Here is a 17,445-nt window from a genome sequence, read left to right as displayed (position 1 = left end):
CTTCCAGTTAGAATCAGCAACTAGAGCTTGCTTTGGGTGTTTCCAGGAAATTGGTGGAGTCTGTGGACTTCGGGGAGACCACAGAGTGGCATGGTCAGCAAACACTCTGCATACAGTAAAGCAGATTCCCCAGGAAGAGAAGTGTTTGTTTTGGCCAGCTCAGTACTCCAGGATGTAGTTTTTTTTTTAATTTCCTAACCTATACTTATAGAGATTCTACACCAAAATCTATATTTCTAGACTTTCTAGAAATTTCTAGATTTTCCTGAAAAAAAAATTGAAGATCGGCAACATGGACCCACATCTTACACAGCAGCCACTGCTGCCTTGTCCTCATCATCATCTCCTATTTTCTCTCCAGCTCATACGCCACCTCTGCCAGGCCTCTAGCCTCAGCCAGCTTGGGTGAGTAGGAAGCAGCAGGTTGCCCATCCCCCTGGCCCTCGGAACCCCTTTGAAACAGGAAAGGCAAACCTTCAGCCCGCCCTTGTCATCGGGCAGCACTGGGATACTCCAGGACTGTCGGATCTTCACTGGGGGTGGGGGCTGGTGGCTGGGCCGGCCTTTGTCTTTATTCACCTGCATGCAGACAGATGCCAGCAGTCGAACAAGTTCCGTGTCTATGGACACAAAGGCAGTGTTCTACCTGAAAATATGCCTCTTGGGCCATGAGGAGAGGATCCAAGATGAACCCTGTCAGCCTTAGAACTCAAGTCCCAGAAAAGAGCCGTCACATCCAAAGGGAAACAGCAGGTGCCAGCCAGGGACCAAGAGAGGTGGGGCTAATTAATGGCCATAGCCCCCACACAGCACCCTTGACCCTGCAGCCTCCACCTACACAATTAAGCCAAAGGGGCTCCCATTCTGCATCTCCCGTTCTGCTTGTCAAAGGCCCATGCATTTCCCCGTGAGTCCTTCAGAGTTTCCCACTACAAAGCAGACACCATTCTAGGATTTGTGTGGACAGCAAAGCCAGACACGTGGCTTGTGTATCTCCCCTCCTGTTGCCTCCCAGAAGGCTGGTGCTGGAGGAAGCCTGACAGCCGGGTCTAGGCCCAGCACCTCACAGGGAGGGCAGGGACTTGCCTATGGTCATGTGATGAGCTTGACACTTAAGACTAGCTTTCCCCTATGAATAAGCAAGTACTTAAAACATGGTTCATGGAGAAGGTGATTATCCTGACCCTCAGCTAGACAATCCTTTTCTTGGAATCACCCACCAGGATCATTCAGCAGCATCACTAGATCAAAAGCCGTGTACCCATTTTTTGCACGAAGCGTGACATCGGCTCCCTGATTTAGCAGGTACTTGACAATTTCCTTATTCCTAGGGAGAAAAGACATGCCAGAGTTATACTCGCTAAAAGCAAAAGCAGAACTTCACTGCTGGGGAAACACAACTGACGGCAACTATAGCACTTGCTCAGTCTCTGAGCATTTAAGAGGGGTGTGGAAAACTGCAAATAGACTCATACTCTGACGCTCCCAAGAACTTGGGCAGGTCAGAAGCAAACATGATTTAAATCAAAGTATAAATGTTAGAGCTTGGGCAGGTCAGAAGCAAATGTGATTTAAATCAAAGTATAAATGTTCCTTCTACAGACAAAATGAAAACCAAGGGCTCTTCCAAAAAAAAAAACAACACATGGCCATCACACCCCTTCACTCCATCTCAGACCCCACCACTCCCACTTTAAAGCAGGGCTTCCCCCAGGAAAGCCTTGTGCACAACACGATGCATAATATGAAACTTAGCCTTCTGCATAAAATGCTCCCACTGCATGGTTTTTCACAAGCATTAGGTTGGGAGAATGTGGGCCTGAATTCGTGAATATCCAAATGCATGAAATTCTGTAATGGGCCAATAGGAAATCTGGACACAGAGGGTGCAGGAGGAAATGAGCCCACTTTACTTTCACCTTTTGTGCACGCTTCCAAGTCCCCACAGCCCTGGGCTTTATATGTAGCATCTCAAGACCACAAAAGCCCATCAGGTCAGGAAACCCCACCTTAGGCCAGAGCACTGGTTTGACCTCATTGCTGATGGGTGGAGCTGGTACTGACCCGTGATAGGTGGCCTGCATGAGGGCTGTCCAGCCGTGAACACTGTCCTGTTTGTCAACATCGGCGTGCCTCTCCACCAGCAGCTGCACCAGCGGCAGCTGCCCCATGACCGCGGCCAGCATCAGGGGGGTTGCACCATCCCCGTTGACCAGGTTCACATGGTTGGGCTCTTCATCAGCAATCTCTTTGACCAGCTGGAAGTTTCCTGCCGACATAATTAGGAGTCCGGGTGATCCATGGGGCTGGCACGACAGGCTTATTTATCTAGTTGGCTCACATAACAAACATTCACTGACCCTACCTCTGCAATAGGCTGCTGGCCATCGCAGGGACTACTGAGCTGAGTCAGGGACAGCTCCCACTCTCAAATCCCTCAGGATGGAGGGGCGGAGACAAGCACATAATGGGTAGAAGTATTTACTAAAAGACAGAAGTGTTGTTAGTATCTTAAGAGAACAGAGAAGGAGGCAGATGAGGGGAGTAAGCATGAAGAAGGAGAGTTCAGGTCTCACTGGGAGCTGAGGATCAAGGAGGGCCTCTTGGAGACGGGGTCTATTTGTCACAAAGAGTCTGGCGTGTTTGGGTGAGCAGAGAGGCAGTTCAGAGGTAGGGAAAGTTAGGGGGGAGCCACAGCCATAGCGATTGGCTGGAGGTAGGGAGGGGCTTGGGAGGACAGTCTGAACCCTGTGTGCAGAGTTCAATAGTAAATAGTGACCCACCAAAATGTCTGTTTCTTTCCCACGTACTCTGGGTGGCCTTGAAAAGCACTACAAACATTTGGTTGGGAGAATGTGGGCCTGAATTCGTGAATATCCAAGAAGACTTTTTCAGGCGCTTACCCATTTTCAATGCATGGAAAATATCAGGTCGCCTTTTCTCCTCATCTGGGTAAACAAAGATTTTAAAAGTTAACCACAGAAAGGTTTAATATAACAGCAAAGTCACAAGGGTATAACAACATAGCCCAGCTTTAAAAGGCATCTACTTCTCAAAAGCTATCTAATTGGAGATCTATGTAACAGGCAAATCCAGCAGCCCTTCTCAAAGGTTTATCAAACAATGTCAAAAATGCCTTGGGAGGTCGTTTTGCCAGCAAAACACAAATAAGCAGCAGACCACTGCCCTGATCCCACACACCTAAAGCCCTCGTTTTTAGGTATTCCAAACTTTGGTGTGTCCTTTCTTAGTTATACTGAAAAGTATGGTCTTGGAAAAATCTGAAGTCTTACAAAAATTTTAAAAAGAAACAATATTTTTTCATCTAAAAGCTAAATGTACAACCATAATTCTGAAGCAGAAGACTCCTGAAATACTGAGCAAGTGAACCCAAAGTAAGATCACAGACACAGCCAGCAGAAGAGCCAAGATTAATGTTTGCCTTCCTTCCCCAATAAACATGCCCCTGCCCCAGATCTACAGACACAGCTGACCACCTGATGTCTTCAAGCTAGCCCTGCAGCCTAACTCTTGGCTAGACAGGACCCCTAGGCCTCCCCACATGGCTAAGCTGGGCAGGACCCCCAGGCCTCCCTGCATGGCTGAGCTGGGCAGGACTCCCAGGCCTCCCTGCATGGCTGAGCTGGGCAGGACCTCCACGCCTCCCTGCATGGCTGAGCTGGGCAGGACCCCCACGCCTCCCTGCATGGCTGAGCTGGGCAGGACCCCCAGGCCTCCCTGCATGGCTGACCTGGGCAGGACCCCTAGGCCTCCCTGTGTGGCTGAGCTGGGCAGGACCCCCAGGCCTACCCATGCAACAGAGCCTTGCAGCACCAACCCAGTGCTTCCCCCTCTCTCATGTGCTCATCCCACACCTTCCTCCAAGCTCAGGCCCACAGGTACCCTGCTCCCATCAAAGAGCAGACATCTTCATGGCCAATCTGCTGGTGGGGGGTGAATTCAGACTTTCCTACAGCCTTTACTTGACCTCAAGGGGTGGAGTAGCCACCAAAGAGTACCTGTGACTCTGGGCTGACTTTGGCCCAGATCAGCCCTCTTGGGCAATGGGAGGGAGCTACATCCAGGGCAAGGAGCACTGTGTGCAGAGGTGGTACATGTGAGCTTGAGCGTATACTTCTAGAGCGCTGTCTTCTCACCACTAATGTAGGAATAACATCCACCTCACTTGGTTATTGCAGGAATCGAATGATAAAATACATATAGAAAAGTAGAAAAATGCTCCATAAATGTTAAGACTTCATCCAAAAACAATTCTTGGCTGGGCCTGGTGGCTTACGCCTATAATCCTAGCACTCTGGGAAGCTGAGGTGGGTAAACTGCTTGAGTTCAGGAGTTTGAGACCAGCCTAAGCAAGAGAGAGACCCCATCTCTACTAAAAATAGAAAACACTAGCCAGGCATGGTGGCAGGCGCCTGCAGTCCCAGCTACTTGGAAAGCTGAGGCAGGAGGATCACTCAAACCCAGGATTTTGAGGTAGCTGTATGACACCAGAGCACTCTATGCAGGGGGACAGAGTAAAACTCTGTCTCAAAAACAAAACAACAAAGGGTACATGTGAAACTTAGTAAATGTAGAATATAAATGTCTTAACACAATAACTAAGAAAATGCCAGGAAGGCTATGTTAACCAGTGTGATGAAAATGTGTCAAACGGTCTATAAAACCAGTGTATAGTGTCCCATGATTGCATTAATGTACACAGCTATGATTTAATAAAAAAATTAAAAAATAAAAATAAACCAAAACAACAACAACAAAAAAAACCCAAAGAGCAATTCTTTCCTTTACCAGTTACCAGCAGCCACCCCAGCAAGGTTAGCTACTTAATTCTAGAACTCTTTATGGGCAATACAAACACTGCCCTGGAACCCGGTGTCTCACTCTGCCTGTGAAACAGTATCAAGAAATGGCTGTGGGCCAGGCACAGTGGCTCACTCCTATAATCCCAGCACTTTGTGCGGCTGAGGTAGGAGACTCTCTTGAGGCCAGGGGTTCAAGAAGAGCCTAGGCAACATAGTGAGAACCCATCTCTACAAAAAATTAAAAAATTAGCCAAGGCATGGGCATGGTGATGTATGCTTGTAACATCAGCTACTCTGGAAGCTGTGGTGGGAGGATCATTTGAGCCCAGGAGTTCGAGGTTACAATGAGCTATGAGCCACTGTCCTCTAGTAGTTTAAAATAACATATCATGTTCGTTTAAACATTTAAGAGTCAAATTTGCTGTGGGCCAGTGTCTTCTTAGGCCAAGACACTTAGGCAGAAAAAGAGTGTCATCAGGTCTTATGCAGACATCTAAGCAACCATAGGGTACAAGCTGATCACTGGCAGTCTAGCCTGACCCACTAGGCTGGGGCAGACAGGCCCTAGTACCAAGTGACCCTGGGCTGGACCCTTCCTCACTCTGGCTTTCAGGCTTTTCACCTATTATCAAAGCAGCCCCAGGGTTCCTGCCCTCTGCCAAGGAAAAGAAACCTAGTTTGCCCTCCACACCACAACCACAGTGGTGAGCACAGGGTTGGCACAATGATACTTACAGCAACAAGAATACCTTGTTCTGCTGCTAATAATGCAAGGGAGGGACCAGGCACCTCCAGGGCCCTGGTTCACATGTGGAGAGAGTTATGGAATTCTCAACATCTCACAGGAAGAGGACGGACTGTTACTGTTATTTATTAATAATCTGTGTCATTACTGACAGCATAGCCTTCATCCTTGCGGCTGTGCGACCTGGGGCTCCTCCCAGGGAGCCCGTGGGACCCCCAAACATCTCAGCTCCTGCAAGTCAGCTGCAACCCCACCGTCTCATGGGGGTTTTCTGCATCACCTGAACTCTGCCACACCTAATCCCTTTACCTCCCTCTTGTTTTTATTTTTTTTAACCCCATGGCACTTACCACTTACTATATAATTTATTTAGTTTGTTTCTTTCCTGTTTATTGCCTATGTCCTCCTACAGAAGCCAAGGCCCTCAAGGGCAGGGATTGGGGTCTGACATGCTCACAGATGTATCCCAGGTGCCTAGAATGGTGCCTAGTACACAGTAGGCACCAAGTAAATATTTGTAAAATAACTGAGTGATCAAAAAAAACATATAATGATTTCCCACGTGGCAGGCACTGGGATAAACATTTTATAGGCACAATCTTACTGTCCCTCCCAAACCCTTACATGAATCTACATTGTGACTATGACGAAAAGGGACACTGAAATCATGAAGGAACAGGTGACATGCCCGAGACCACTCAGCCAAAGAAGTGAGCCTCAAAGAGGGTCTGCTCTATGAGGACCAAGACCCAATCCTGCTGGAAGACACACGTTCTGATCCCGTCAACAGTAACAATAACAAGCAGAGGCATTTCTCATGTCCTCCCTCTGAGCTGGGGTGATCTCACACGGGGCCCACAGTGGTCCTGCGGGCAGCTACTGCTCCCACCACCGACCTGGAGATGGCAGCTTAGTGAACTCAGGCAACTGGTTCCAGGCACCTCTGAGCCAAGTGACACTGACCTTGGCCATGAGCACAAATGTGTCTGCACCTCCATGTCTTGGGGAAATGAGGACATCACAATTCTAGGGTACTGGGACGACCCCTGAAACAAGGCCTAAGTTTGTCGGTAGTTAATCCCACACCTGGCACTCAGTAAAGACTCGGGGGCCGAGGGAGAGGTAAGGAAGAAGCGCACACAGAGCAGGACGCATTGAGTGGTGGTCACAGGTGGAGCCCACGTTCTGGACTGTCCACTTCTGAGCCTGAGCTCCCTCATCTGCAAAACAAGTGAACACCCCCTCTCACAGAGTCCCTAGGAGGATGCCAGAAGATTGAGCAAAGATCTCTTCCCTACTGCAGCCACAAAAACACACCAATCAAAACCTTTAAAGCAGCAGTTCTCAGTCTGTGGGTCGCGACCCCTTTTTAACAATGAAAATACATCAGAGCATTAGGAAGGTTGAGAACCAGCACTTTAAAGGAACACAACAGCCTTGCATCAAGAAAAAAGCTCTGTTCCTGGAGACTGGAGCCCTCATTTCAAACTGCACCCCCTGCTTAGGACGTAACACTCTGTGCTGTACTCCAGCACTAGGCTAAGTGCCTCACATACCAGAGGACAGTGTCTTCTGCTACCAGCCACTGCATCTCACAGACGAGGCCCAGGCCCATAAGAGTCATTGGCTGGCCTGGGTCCCAGGGCCCTCCAAGTGCCACAGCTGGGTGGTCACTTCGAGGGTTGTTCTTCCTATGGGCTCCTGGCCTCCTGGGCATCACCTATGCAGCTTCCAATGGGTGTGACCAGTTTTGCCCCTTCTCTGGGCCTCAGTTTCCCAATCTATACAAGGTTAGGAGGTCTCTTGGCTTCAGACAGGTCTTCCTACATTTCACTTCTGAGAAAAGAACTTTTATCTGAGGAATGTGAGCCCTTATAAATTATTAGGCCAAGAGAGACATTAAAATGAGACAGCAATCATATCCTACCCCCTTTTGAGCTATGTATTCCTCTCTCCACTGCTTGCTATGGCTGCAAGTAGCTATAAATTAACCTACTAATGCCACGCCTGACACTACAGCTTAACAGTGTACAGCCAATAGCTTAACAAGATTAGCCAATCACTAGTCAGTGTTATTTTTGTAAACCAATAAGAATTCCTGACAAACAACTCTGATCAGCCCGCACTCTATACCCCTGTTTTGCCTTTAAACATTCACTTTTAACTGCTCCTAATCAGAGTGCACATTCAGGGCAACTTCAATCTATGCTCTTGGGTTGCAATCTTCAATTTTGGCCCAAATACACTATTTACATTAATTTTGTCTTAGCTTCCTTTTAGGTTGATGCTCTTTTTCTTTTCTGTTTGGGTAGCCTCTTCATTTTTGCCACCTGTCATTAAAGGCTATTTTTTTTTTTTCTTTTGAGATAGGGTCTTGCTCTGTTGCCTGGGCTAGAGTGTAGTAGCATGATTGCAACTCACTACAGCCTCCAGTTCCTGGGCAGCCTCTCACCTCAGCCTCCCAAGAACCTGGGACCTCAGACATATACCACCACCCATGGGGGGGGTCTCACTATGTTGCCCAGGCTGCTCTCAATCTCCTAGCCTCAAATGACCCTCCCACCTCAGTCTCCCAAAGTGCTAGGATTATAGGCATAAGCCACCACACCTGACCAGGCTTATAAAACATGTTTATTTCAGACTTGGTCTGTTTGGATAGTACATTTCTAATATGCATTATAACAAATTTTTACCATCTTTTTATTGATATCAAACATACACTTTCAGGTCTTTTTAGTCAATTTGTCTGAAGACACTGTCTTCAATTTTTTACCTTTCAGCCCTAGATGTTTACACTAAGCATCACACGTCAGGATGTCTCAGTCCTGACTCTGAAATCAGACCCATTACAGATGAAGGGGAGCAAGGCTGTGTGTTGTGGTCCTTCTGCTCAGTGAACTAGCAATTTTGAAATGCAGTATGTCCTGTGGCAAATTTGATAAAGTTTGTTTAGACAATGCTTTAAATGCCAGAAGCATGGCAAAAAGCAAAAAAAAAAAAAATATATATATATATATATAATGACATAGCAATAGGTGTTTTGAAAATGATGAAACTTAAAAGTGGGCTAATTTTCACTACTTTTTAAAAATGTGAATTAGTCTTTGGGGACCAATCGTTGGCAGAAGAGGTTAGGCACATTCTAGAATAAGGGTTGGCAAACTACAGCACAAAGGTCAAGTCTGCCCTGCTGCCTGTTTTTGTAATTATAATTTATTGGAACACAGCACACCCACTCATTTACAAACTCATATTATGCAGGGCTTCCTTCACTCTAGAGAACTGAGTGCTGTAGTTGCAACAGAGACTATATATATGGCCCTTTACAGAAAAAAGATTACTGACCCTTGTTTTAGAAGGATGCTAGAACCACCAGCATCAGAATGATCCTATAAGTTCCCAGGTTCTTCCCCAGAGCTCCCACATCAGATTCCCTGGACAGTGGGCCAGGAAACTGCATGTAGCAGGCTCCCATCTGAATCTTAGGCACACCACATCCTACGCCTCACAGTCTATGGGGCTGGACTCTGATTTCCACCTGCCCTTCCCATTGGGCAATCCTCAGCTTCAGCCATGTAAACACAATTAGGGATCCTCTCTGAAGCCATGGGGGATAGGGGATGCAGCCTGACCTGTTTTGGGCCTGATGGTGGTCAGTGGGTCCAGGTAGTCTACAAGGTCCCTGTGCTTGTGGTCAAGTGCAACCTCGAAGGCGGTCTTCTCCAGCACACTGAGGTGGTCGGGGTTGGCTCCTTTTTCTACCAGCAGCTGGGCCATACCGAGTCTCCCAGTGAGCGCAGCCAGCATCAGTGGGCTCCAGCCCACAGTCCGGGCTGCATAGTTGGGGTCTGCACCCCATTCCATCAGCAGACGCACCACAGCCTCATGCCCGTGCTGGATGGCCGCCATCAGTGCTGTGATGTCCAGAGGTTCATCTCTGCTGGTCCCCACCCCTGGCGGCTCGCCTGAGGGGTTGGGATGGTCCACAAAGGCACCAGCTTCCAGGAGTAGCTTCACCACACCCAGGTGACCACCCCGGGAGGCCACAGTGAGCACACTGGCCCCTAGCCGGTTCTGGGCATTGATATCAGCCCCATGATCCACAAGGAGGTGTGTCACATTCACGTGTCCAAATCTGCCAGGAAGACAGAGAATGAGTGACACTAAACATGGAGCACTGGTGAGGAAACAACCTGTGCAATCCTCATGGTCATGAATGATTAAAGTCACAACAGCTGCTCATAACACAAGGCCTTATTCTGGTGTTCGGTGCTATGCTGGCCTGCAGATGCCCATCACAAAGGTGAACAATTACCCTGCCTAGGTTCGAACCCAGCTCTCCCATCCACTGGCTGCAGGACCTTCGGAAAGAATTTCAGCTTCTTTGTGCCTTCTTTTCCTGATCTGTAAAATGGTATATGATGGTACCTACTTCAAGGACTGTTGAGGATGAAATGAGTCAATGTATACAAGCACCTGGATCGGTGCCAACCAAAGAGAGCCCCCACCCACCCATCAACGGTAGCTATTATAATTGTTGCTCAACCTACCTGACACAACCTGCCAACGTAACCCAGCCGGTAAGGGGTGGTGCCAGGGTCAGAGCCAGGTCTGCCTGAATCCTGTCACCCTCGCTTTTTCCACCTTACCACCCTGCCTCTCACATCTGAGTTCATTTTATTCTGCTGTATAGCCTGGAAATCCATCTCTCTGCCTGTGCTCTGATTTCCCCATGGGCAGGGCCCATGTCTGATTCATTTCTACCCTCCCCAGAGCCAAACACACATATCCCGTGCCAAGAGGTGTGGCAGGGCTGTGGTCAGCAGAGATGGGCCAGGCACCTCGGTGCAGAGGCCTGCTGCCATCTGCTGGCAGGAACGTTTGCTGCAAGCAGCTGAGAACGCAGCCCCAACTAGACCTCCTTCCCTGATGAAGTTTGAGCCCAGGCCTGCTGGGCCAGGGGAAGGTAGACGTGTCACTACCAACTCTCCGATACCAAGAAGCAGAAAATGGGTGATGCCTCCTAGCAAAATCTTTTCCTTCTGTTTTGTGGAAAATAGATGGCTCTTTTCAGCAAAATTTCTTCCTTCTGTTTTGCAGTGTTTTTGGTGGACTCAGAGCTGGGAGCAGCCTTAGACTAACAATGACAAGACAGGGACTGCCTGTACCAGGTTTTACAAGACTGCAATGCCGCTGTCGCTGTCTGCATCTGGGAGGCAGCTTTCTGAGTCTCTCCCTGCCCAGCTCTCCTTCCCAGGAGCAGGTTTTGTACCTTACCTAAACCCAGGGCCTCATTTCTCCCTCGCTGCAGAGGCAGGGCCAGTGCTGAACTCTGGTCCGAGGCTCCAACTGGGCTTACTAAATACCTTCTGGGACATGAACCTTAACAGCAGCGGGTGGCCTCAGCCTGCAGAGAACTTGGTAAAGTAGCTCCATCAGGTGCAGGGGGTTGGGCTTCTGGGCGTCCTCTCCCAGAGCAGAGAGGGGCCAAATCAAACTGAAATCAGCTCAAATGCAGAAAGCCATACCCCAACCTGTCTCTCCACCTCCAGTCTGGTTCCCTCCTGCCCAGGCCTCGCACAGGCCCCAAATGATATTCCCAAACCCTGACTCCCCAGCTTCCCACTGCTGACCTCACTGCCCCTCCTCTCCTACACCATGCCCTTCCACCACACTCACCCGTTATAGCCCCCTCCCACTCCTCACATTATTGCCATGCTGGGCCCCCAACCACAGCACCCTCCTATCCTCATGTACTCAGCCCACCCCGGTCCTAGCTGAAGATTCAGCTCAGGTCTCACCTTGTCTGGCGGCTTCCAGACCACCCCCAAGGAAAGGACAAGCGCCCCTCCCCTGAGCACCTGCCTCTTGTGGCACCTGGGCCCATCTCCCACTCCATTGGGCTCTCCAAGGACAGGACGGGGTTCCACACATTCTTGAACCCCCAGCCCATACACAGTGGCTGACTGATACAGAAGCTCAGTAAATTCCATCAAAGGAACAAGAGTAATGAATGTATAAATGGCACAACCACATATGGGAAGGTCCACAGACAGGCCTGCCTGATGAGAGAACTGAAATATCCTGGTACAAAGATTATACCATTCAGTTATCAAGCTTAAGATAAAAATCTAGTGTAATCCCTAAAAGATTAAAAGATGGTGTAACATTTTTATCTCATTTGATCTTAATAAGTCCTGAGATAAACTCATTGATTCCCATTTCACAGATGAGGAAACTGAAAATTAAGAAGCAATTAATCCAGCCAGGCGCAGTGCCTCACGCCTGCAATCCCAGCACTTGGGAGGCTGAGGTGGGTGGACTGCCTGAGCTCACAGGTTCAAGACCAGCCTAAGCCAGAGCAAGACCTCCTCTCCAAAAAAAAAAAAAAAAAATAGCCAAGCGTTGCAGCAGGCACCTGTAGTACCAGCTACTTGGGAGGCTGAGACAAGAGAATGGCCTAATACGCCCGGGAGTTTAAGGTTGCTGTGAGCTATGATGCCACAGCATTCTTTTTTTTTTTTTTTTTTTTTTTTTTTTATTGTTGGGGATTCATTGAGGGTACAATAAGCCAGTTACACTGATTGCAATTGTTAGGTAAAGTCCCTCTTGCAATCATGTCTTGCCCCCATAAAGTGTGACACACACTAAGGCCCCACCCCCCTCCCTCCATCCCTCTTTCTGCACCCCCCCATAACCTTAATTGTCATTAATTGTCCTCATATCAAGATTGAGTACATAGGATTCATGCTTCTCCATTCTTGTGATGCTTTACTAAGAATAATGTCTTCCACTTCCATCCAGGTTAATACGAAGGATGTAAAGTCTCCATTTTTTTTAATGGCTGAATAGTATTCCATGGTATACATATACCACAGCTTGTTAATCCATTCCTGGGTTGGTGGGCATTTAGGCTGTTTCCACATTTTGGCGATTGTAAATTGAGCTGCAATAAACAGTCTAGTACAAGTGTCCTTATGATAAAAGGATTTTTTTCCTTCTGGGTAGATGCCCAGTAATGGGATTGCAGGATCGAATGGGAGGTCTAGGTTGAGTGCTTTGAGGTTTCTCCATACTTCCTTCCAGAAAGGTTGTACTAGTTTGCAGTCCCACCAGCAGTGTAAAAGTGTTCCCTTCTCTCCACATCCACGCCAGCATCTGCAGTTTTGAGATTTTGTGATGTGGGCCATTCTCTCTGGGGTTAGATGGTATCTCAGGGATGTTTTGATTTGCATTTCTCTAATATATAGAGATGATGAACATTTTTTCATGTGTTTGTTAGCCATTCGTCTGTCGTCTTTAGAGAAAGTTCTATTCATGTCTCTTGCCCATTGATATAAGGGATTGTTGGCTTTTTTCATGTGGATTAATTTGAGTTCTCTATAGATCCTGGTTATCAAGCTTTTGTCTGATTGAAAATATGCAAATATCCTTTCCCATTGTGTGGGTTGTCTCTTTGCTTTGGTTATCGTCACCTTAGCTGTACAGAAGCTTTTCAGTTTAATGAAGTCCCATTTGTTTATTTTTGTTGTTGTTGCAATTGCCATGGCAGTCTTCTTCATGAAGTCTTCCCCCAGGCCAATATCTTCCAGTGTTTTTCCTATGCTTTCTTTGAGGATTTTTATTGTTTCGTGCCTTAAATTTAAGTCCTTTATCCATCTTGAATCAATTTTTGTGAGTGGGGAAAGGTGTGGGTCCAGTTTCAGTCTTTTACACGCAGACATCCAGTTCTCCCAACACCATTTATTGAATAGGGAGTCTTTCCCCCAAGGTAAGTTCTTGTTTGGTTTATCGAAGATTAGGTGGTTGTAAGATGTTAGTTTCATTTCTTGGTGTTCAATTCGATTCCAAGTGTCTATGTCTCTGTTTTTGTGCCAGTACCATGCTGTCTTGAGCACTATGGCTTTGTAGTACAGACTAAAATCTGGTATGCTGATGCCCCCAGCTTTATTTTTGTTACTAAGAACTGCCTTAGCTATACGGGGTTTTTTCCGGTTCCATACAAAACGCAGAATCATTTTTTCCAAATCTTGAAAGTACGATGTAGGTACTTTGATAGGAATGGCATTGAATAGGTAGATTGCTTTGGGAAGTATAGACATTTTAACAATGTTGATTCTTCCCATCCATGAGCATGGTATGTTCTTCCATTTGTTAATATCCTCTGCTGTTTCCTTTCTGAGGATTTCATAGTTTTCTTTATAGAGGTCCTTCACCTCCTTCGTTAGGTATATTCCTAGGTATTTCATTTTCTTTGAAACTATGGTGAAGGGAGTTGTGTCCTTAATTAGCTTCTCCTCTTGACTGTTATTGGTGTATACAAAGGCTACTGACTTGTGGACATTGATTTTATATCCTGAAACATTACTGTATTTTTTGATGACTTCTAGGAGTCTTGTGGTTGAGTCTTTGGGGTTCTCTAAGTATAAGATCATGTCGTCAGCAAAGAGGGAGAGTTTGACCTCCTCTGCTCCCATTTGGATTCCCTTTATTTCCTTGTCTTGCCTAATTGTATTGGCTAGAACTTCCAGCACTACGTTGAATAGTAAAGGTGACAGAGGACAACCTTGTCTGGTTCCAGTTCTAAGAGGAAAAGCTTTCAGTTTTACTCCATTCAGTAAAATATTGGCTGTGGGTTTGTCATAGATAGCTTCAATCAGTTTTAGAAATGTGCCACCTATGCCTATACTCTTCAGTGTTCTAATTAGAAAAGGATGCTGGATTTTATCAAATGCTTTTTCTGCATCTATTGAGAGGATCATGTGATCTTTATTTTTGCCTCTGTTAATATGGTGGATAACGTTTATAGACTTGCGTATGTTGAACCAGCCTTGCATCCCTGGGATGAAGCCTGCTTGATCATGATGAATGACTTTTTTGATGATAAGCTGTAATCTATTGGCTAGGATTTTGTTGAGAATTTTTCCATCTATATTCATGAGTGAGATTGGTCTGAAATTCTCCTTTTTGTTTGGGTCTTTTCCTGGTTTTGGTATCAGGGTGATGTTTGCTTCATAGAATGTGTTGGGGAAGATTCCTTCTTCCTCAATTTTTTGGAATAATTTCTGCAGTACAGGAATAAGCTCTTCCTTGAAGGTTTGATAGAATTCTGGAGTGAAGCCATCTGGACCAGGGCATTTTTTAGTTGGAAGCTTTTTTATTGTTTCTTTGATCTCAGTGCTTGAAATTGGTCTGTTCAGGAGGTCTATTTCTTCCTGGCCAAATCTAGGGAGAGGGTGTGATTCCAAATATTGATCCATTTCCTTCACATTGTCAAATTTCTGGGCATACAGTTTCTGGTAGTATTCAGAGATGATCTCTTGTATCTCTGTGGGATCAGTTGTTATTTCCCCTTTATCATTTCTGATTGAGGTTACTAGAGATTTTACTTTTCTATTTCTAGTTAGTCTGGCCAATGGTTTATCTATTTTATTTATTTTTTCAAAAAACCAACTCCTTGTTTCATTAATTTTCTGAATGATTCTTTTGTTTTCAATTTCATTGATCTCTGATTTGATTTTGGAGATTTCTTTTCTTCTACTGAGTTTAGGCTTAGATTGTTCTTCTTTTTCCAATTCCATAAGGTCTCTTGTGAGATTGTTGATGTGCTCTCTGTCTGTTTTTCGAATGTAGGCATCTAAAGCGATGAATTTTCCTCTCAAAACTGCTTTTGCAGTATCCCACAGGTTTTGGTAGCTTGTGTCTTCATTGTTGTTATGCTTAAGGAAGTTAGTGATTTCCTGTTTGATTTCTTCCTGCACCCATCTGTTATTCAACAGAAGATTGTTTAATTTCCATGCCTTTGGATAGGGTCGAGCATTTTTGTTAGAGTTGAGTTCCACCTTTAGTGCCTTATGGTCTGAAAAGATACAAGGTAAAATTTCAATTCTTTTGATTCTGTTGATATTTGTTTTGTGTCCCAGGATATGATCAATTTTGGAGAATGTTCCATGGGGTGATGAGAAGAATGTATATTCTTTATCTTTGGGGTGCAGTGTTCTATATGCGTCTATCAAGCATAATTGTTCTAGGGTCTCATTTAAATCTCTTATATCTTTGTTTAATTTCTGTTTAGAGGATCTGTCCAGCTCTGTAAGAGGTGTGTTAAAGTCCCCTGTTATGATGGTATTATCAGATATCATATTGCTCAGACTGAGTAAGGTCTGTTTCAAGAATCTGGGAGCATTTAAATTTGGTGCATAGATATTTAGAATTGAAATGTCTTCTTGTTGTAGTTTTCCCTTGACCAATGTAAAGTGACCATCTTTGTCTTTTTTGACTTTAGTTGCTTTAAATCCACATGTATCTGAAAATAAGATTGCAACTCCTCTTTTCTTCTGAATTCCATTTGCCTGAAAAATTGTCTTCCAACCCTTGACTCGGAGCTTTAATTTGTCTTTTGAAGCCAGGTGTGTTTCTTGCAGACAGCAAATGGATGGCTTGTGTTTTTTAATCCAGTCAGCCAATCTATGTCTCTTCAGTGGGGAATTCAAGCCATTAACATTTATGGAGATAATTGATAAGTGTGGTAGTATTCTATTCGTCTTATTTGGTGAGAGTCCATTGCTTAGTTTTATCTTTTGCATCAGTGTGGAGGTTAGGTTCTGTCCTTTGATTTCTGAGTTCTTACTTTGCTGCTGATCCATTGTGGTGGTCAGTGTGCAGAACAGGTTGAAGTATTCCCTGTAGAGCTGGTCTTGTTGTGGTGAATTTCCTCAATGTTTGTATATCCGTAAATGATTTGATTTCTCCATCAATTTTGAAGCTTAGCTTAGCAGGGTACAGAATTCTGGGCTGAAAATTGTTCTGTTTAAGTAGATTAAAGGTAGATGACCATTGTCTTCTTGCTTGGAAAGTTTCATTAGAGAAGTCTGAGGTCACTCTGATGGATTTGCCCCTGTAGGTCAACTGGCGCTTACTCCTGGCAGCTTGCAGAATCTTTTCTTTTGTCTTGACTTTGGACAGGTTCATCACAATGTGTCTTGGAGAAGCTCGGTTAGAGTTGAGGCGACCTGGGGTCCGATAGCCCTCTGAAAGCAGTGTGTCAGAATCTTTGGTGATGTTTGGGAAATTTTCTTTTATAATATTCTCTAGTATGGCTTCCATTCCTCTGGGGCATTCTTCTTCCCCTTCTGGAATTCCTATAACTCGTATGTTGGAACGTTTCATAAAGTCCCATAATTCTGACAGTGAACGTTCTGCTTTCTCTCTCTTCTTTTCTGCCTCTTTTACTATCTGAGTTATCTCAAAAACTTTGTCTTCTACCTCTGAAATTCTTTCTTCTGCATGGTCTAACCTGTTGCTGATACTTTCCATTGCATCTTTAAGTTCCCTGATTGACTGTTTCATTTCCTTCAGCTCTGTTATATCCTTTTTATATTCTTCATATCGTTCATCTCTGATTTGATTCTGTTTTTGGATTTCCTTTTGGTTATTTTCCACTTTATTAGCAGTTTCCTTCATTGTTTCCATCATTTCTTTCATTGTTTTCAACATGTGTATTCTAAATTCCCTTTCTGTCATTCCTAACATTTCTGTATAGGTGGAATCCTCTGCAGTAGCTACCTCATGGTCCCTTGGCGGGGTTGTTCTGGACTGGTTCTTCATGTTGCCTGGAGTTTTCTGCTGATTCTTCCTCATGAGTGATTTCTTTTATCTGTTTCCTTGCCCTAATTTTCCTTTCACTTCCTCTTGCTCTTTAAGTTCTCGTGCCTGTGGAAGTTGTGGGCGGGTTTAGACGGGTTGAACACACGCGACCACTTGCCGGTTTTCCACTGTTTTAGTCCTCCTCTTGGGGTCCAGAAGTCTCTCGCTGACTCCCTGTATCCTCATAGGAGTGATGATAGGCAGTTCCCACCAGCCAGAGATGCCTGGAGT

General features: G+C 45.6%; 1 protein-coding gene across 8 annotated transcripts in view; it reads right to left on the bottom strand.

Annotated features, from left to right (window-relative positions):
• The window catches only part of ANKS6 (ankyrin repeat and sterile alpha motif domain containing 6), a 68,523-nt gene that overhangs the window by 41,557 nt on the left and 9,521 nt on the right, over positions 1 to 17,445 (bottom strand). For 7 of the 8 annotated variants that reach the window (XM_053567846.1, XM_053567831.1, XM_053567857.1 and 4 more), the window contains exons 2-6: positions 9,201 to 9,703; positions 2,904 to 2,948; positions 2,065 to 2,269; positions 1,221 to 1,327; positions 475 to 620 (exon numbers count right to left, since the gene is read on the bottom strand). In XM_053567846.1, coding sequence (XP_053423821.1) covers positions 475 to 620; positions 1,221 to 1,327; positions 2,065 to 2,269; positions 2,904 to 2,948; positions 9,201 to 9,703 — 1,006 coding nt within the window. Of the gene's footprint in view, positions 1 to 474; positions 621 to 1,220; positions 1,328 to 2,064; positions 2,270 to 2,903; positions 2,949 to 9,200; positions 9,704 to 10,118; positions 10,167 to 17,445 lie in introns of those variants that run through there. The other variant, XM_053567896.1, reaches the window with a different exon arrangement.

Source organism: Nycticebus coucang, chromosome 2 (genome assembly GCF_027406575.1).
Source record: "Nycticebus coucang isolate mNycCou1 chromosome 2, mNycCou1.pri, whole genome shotgun sequence".
NCBI classification, from domain to species: domain Eukaryota; kingdom Metazoa; phylum Chordata; class Mammalia; order Primates; family Lorisidae; genus Nycticebus; species Nycticebus coucang.
The sequence above is the reverse complement of the archived record's forward strand: the minus strand, read 5'-3'. Positions and strand labels throughout refer to the sequence as shown.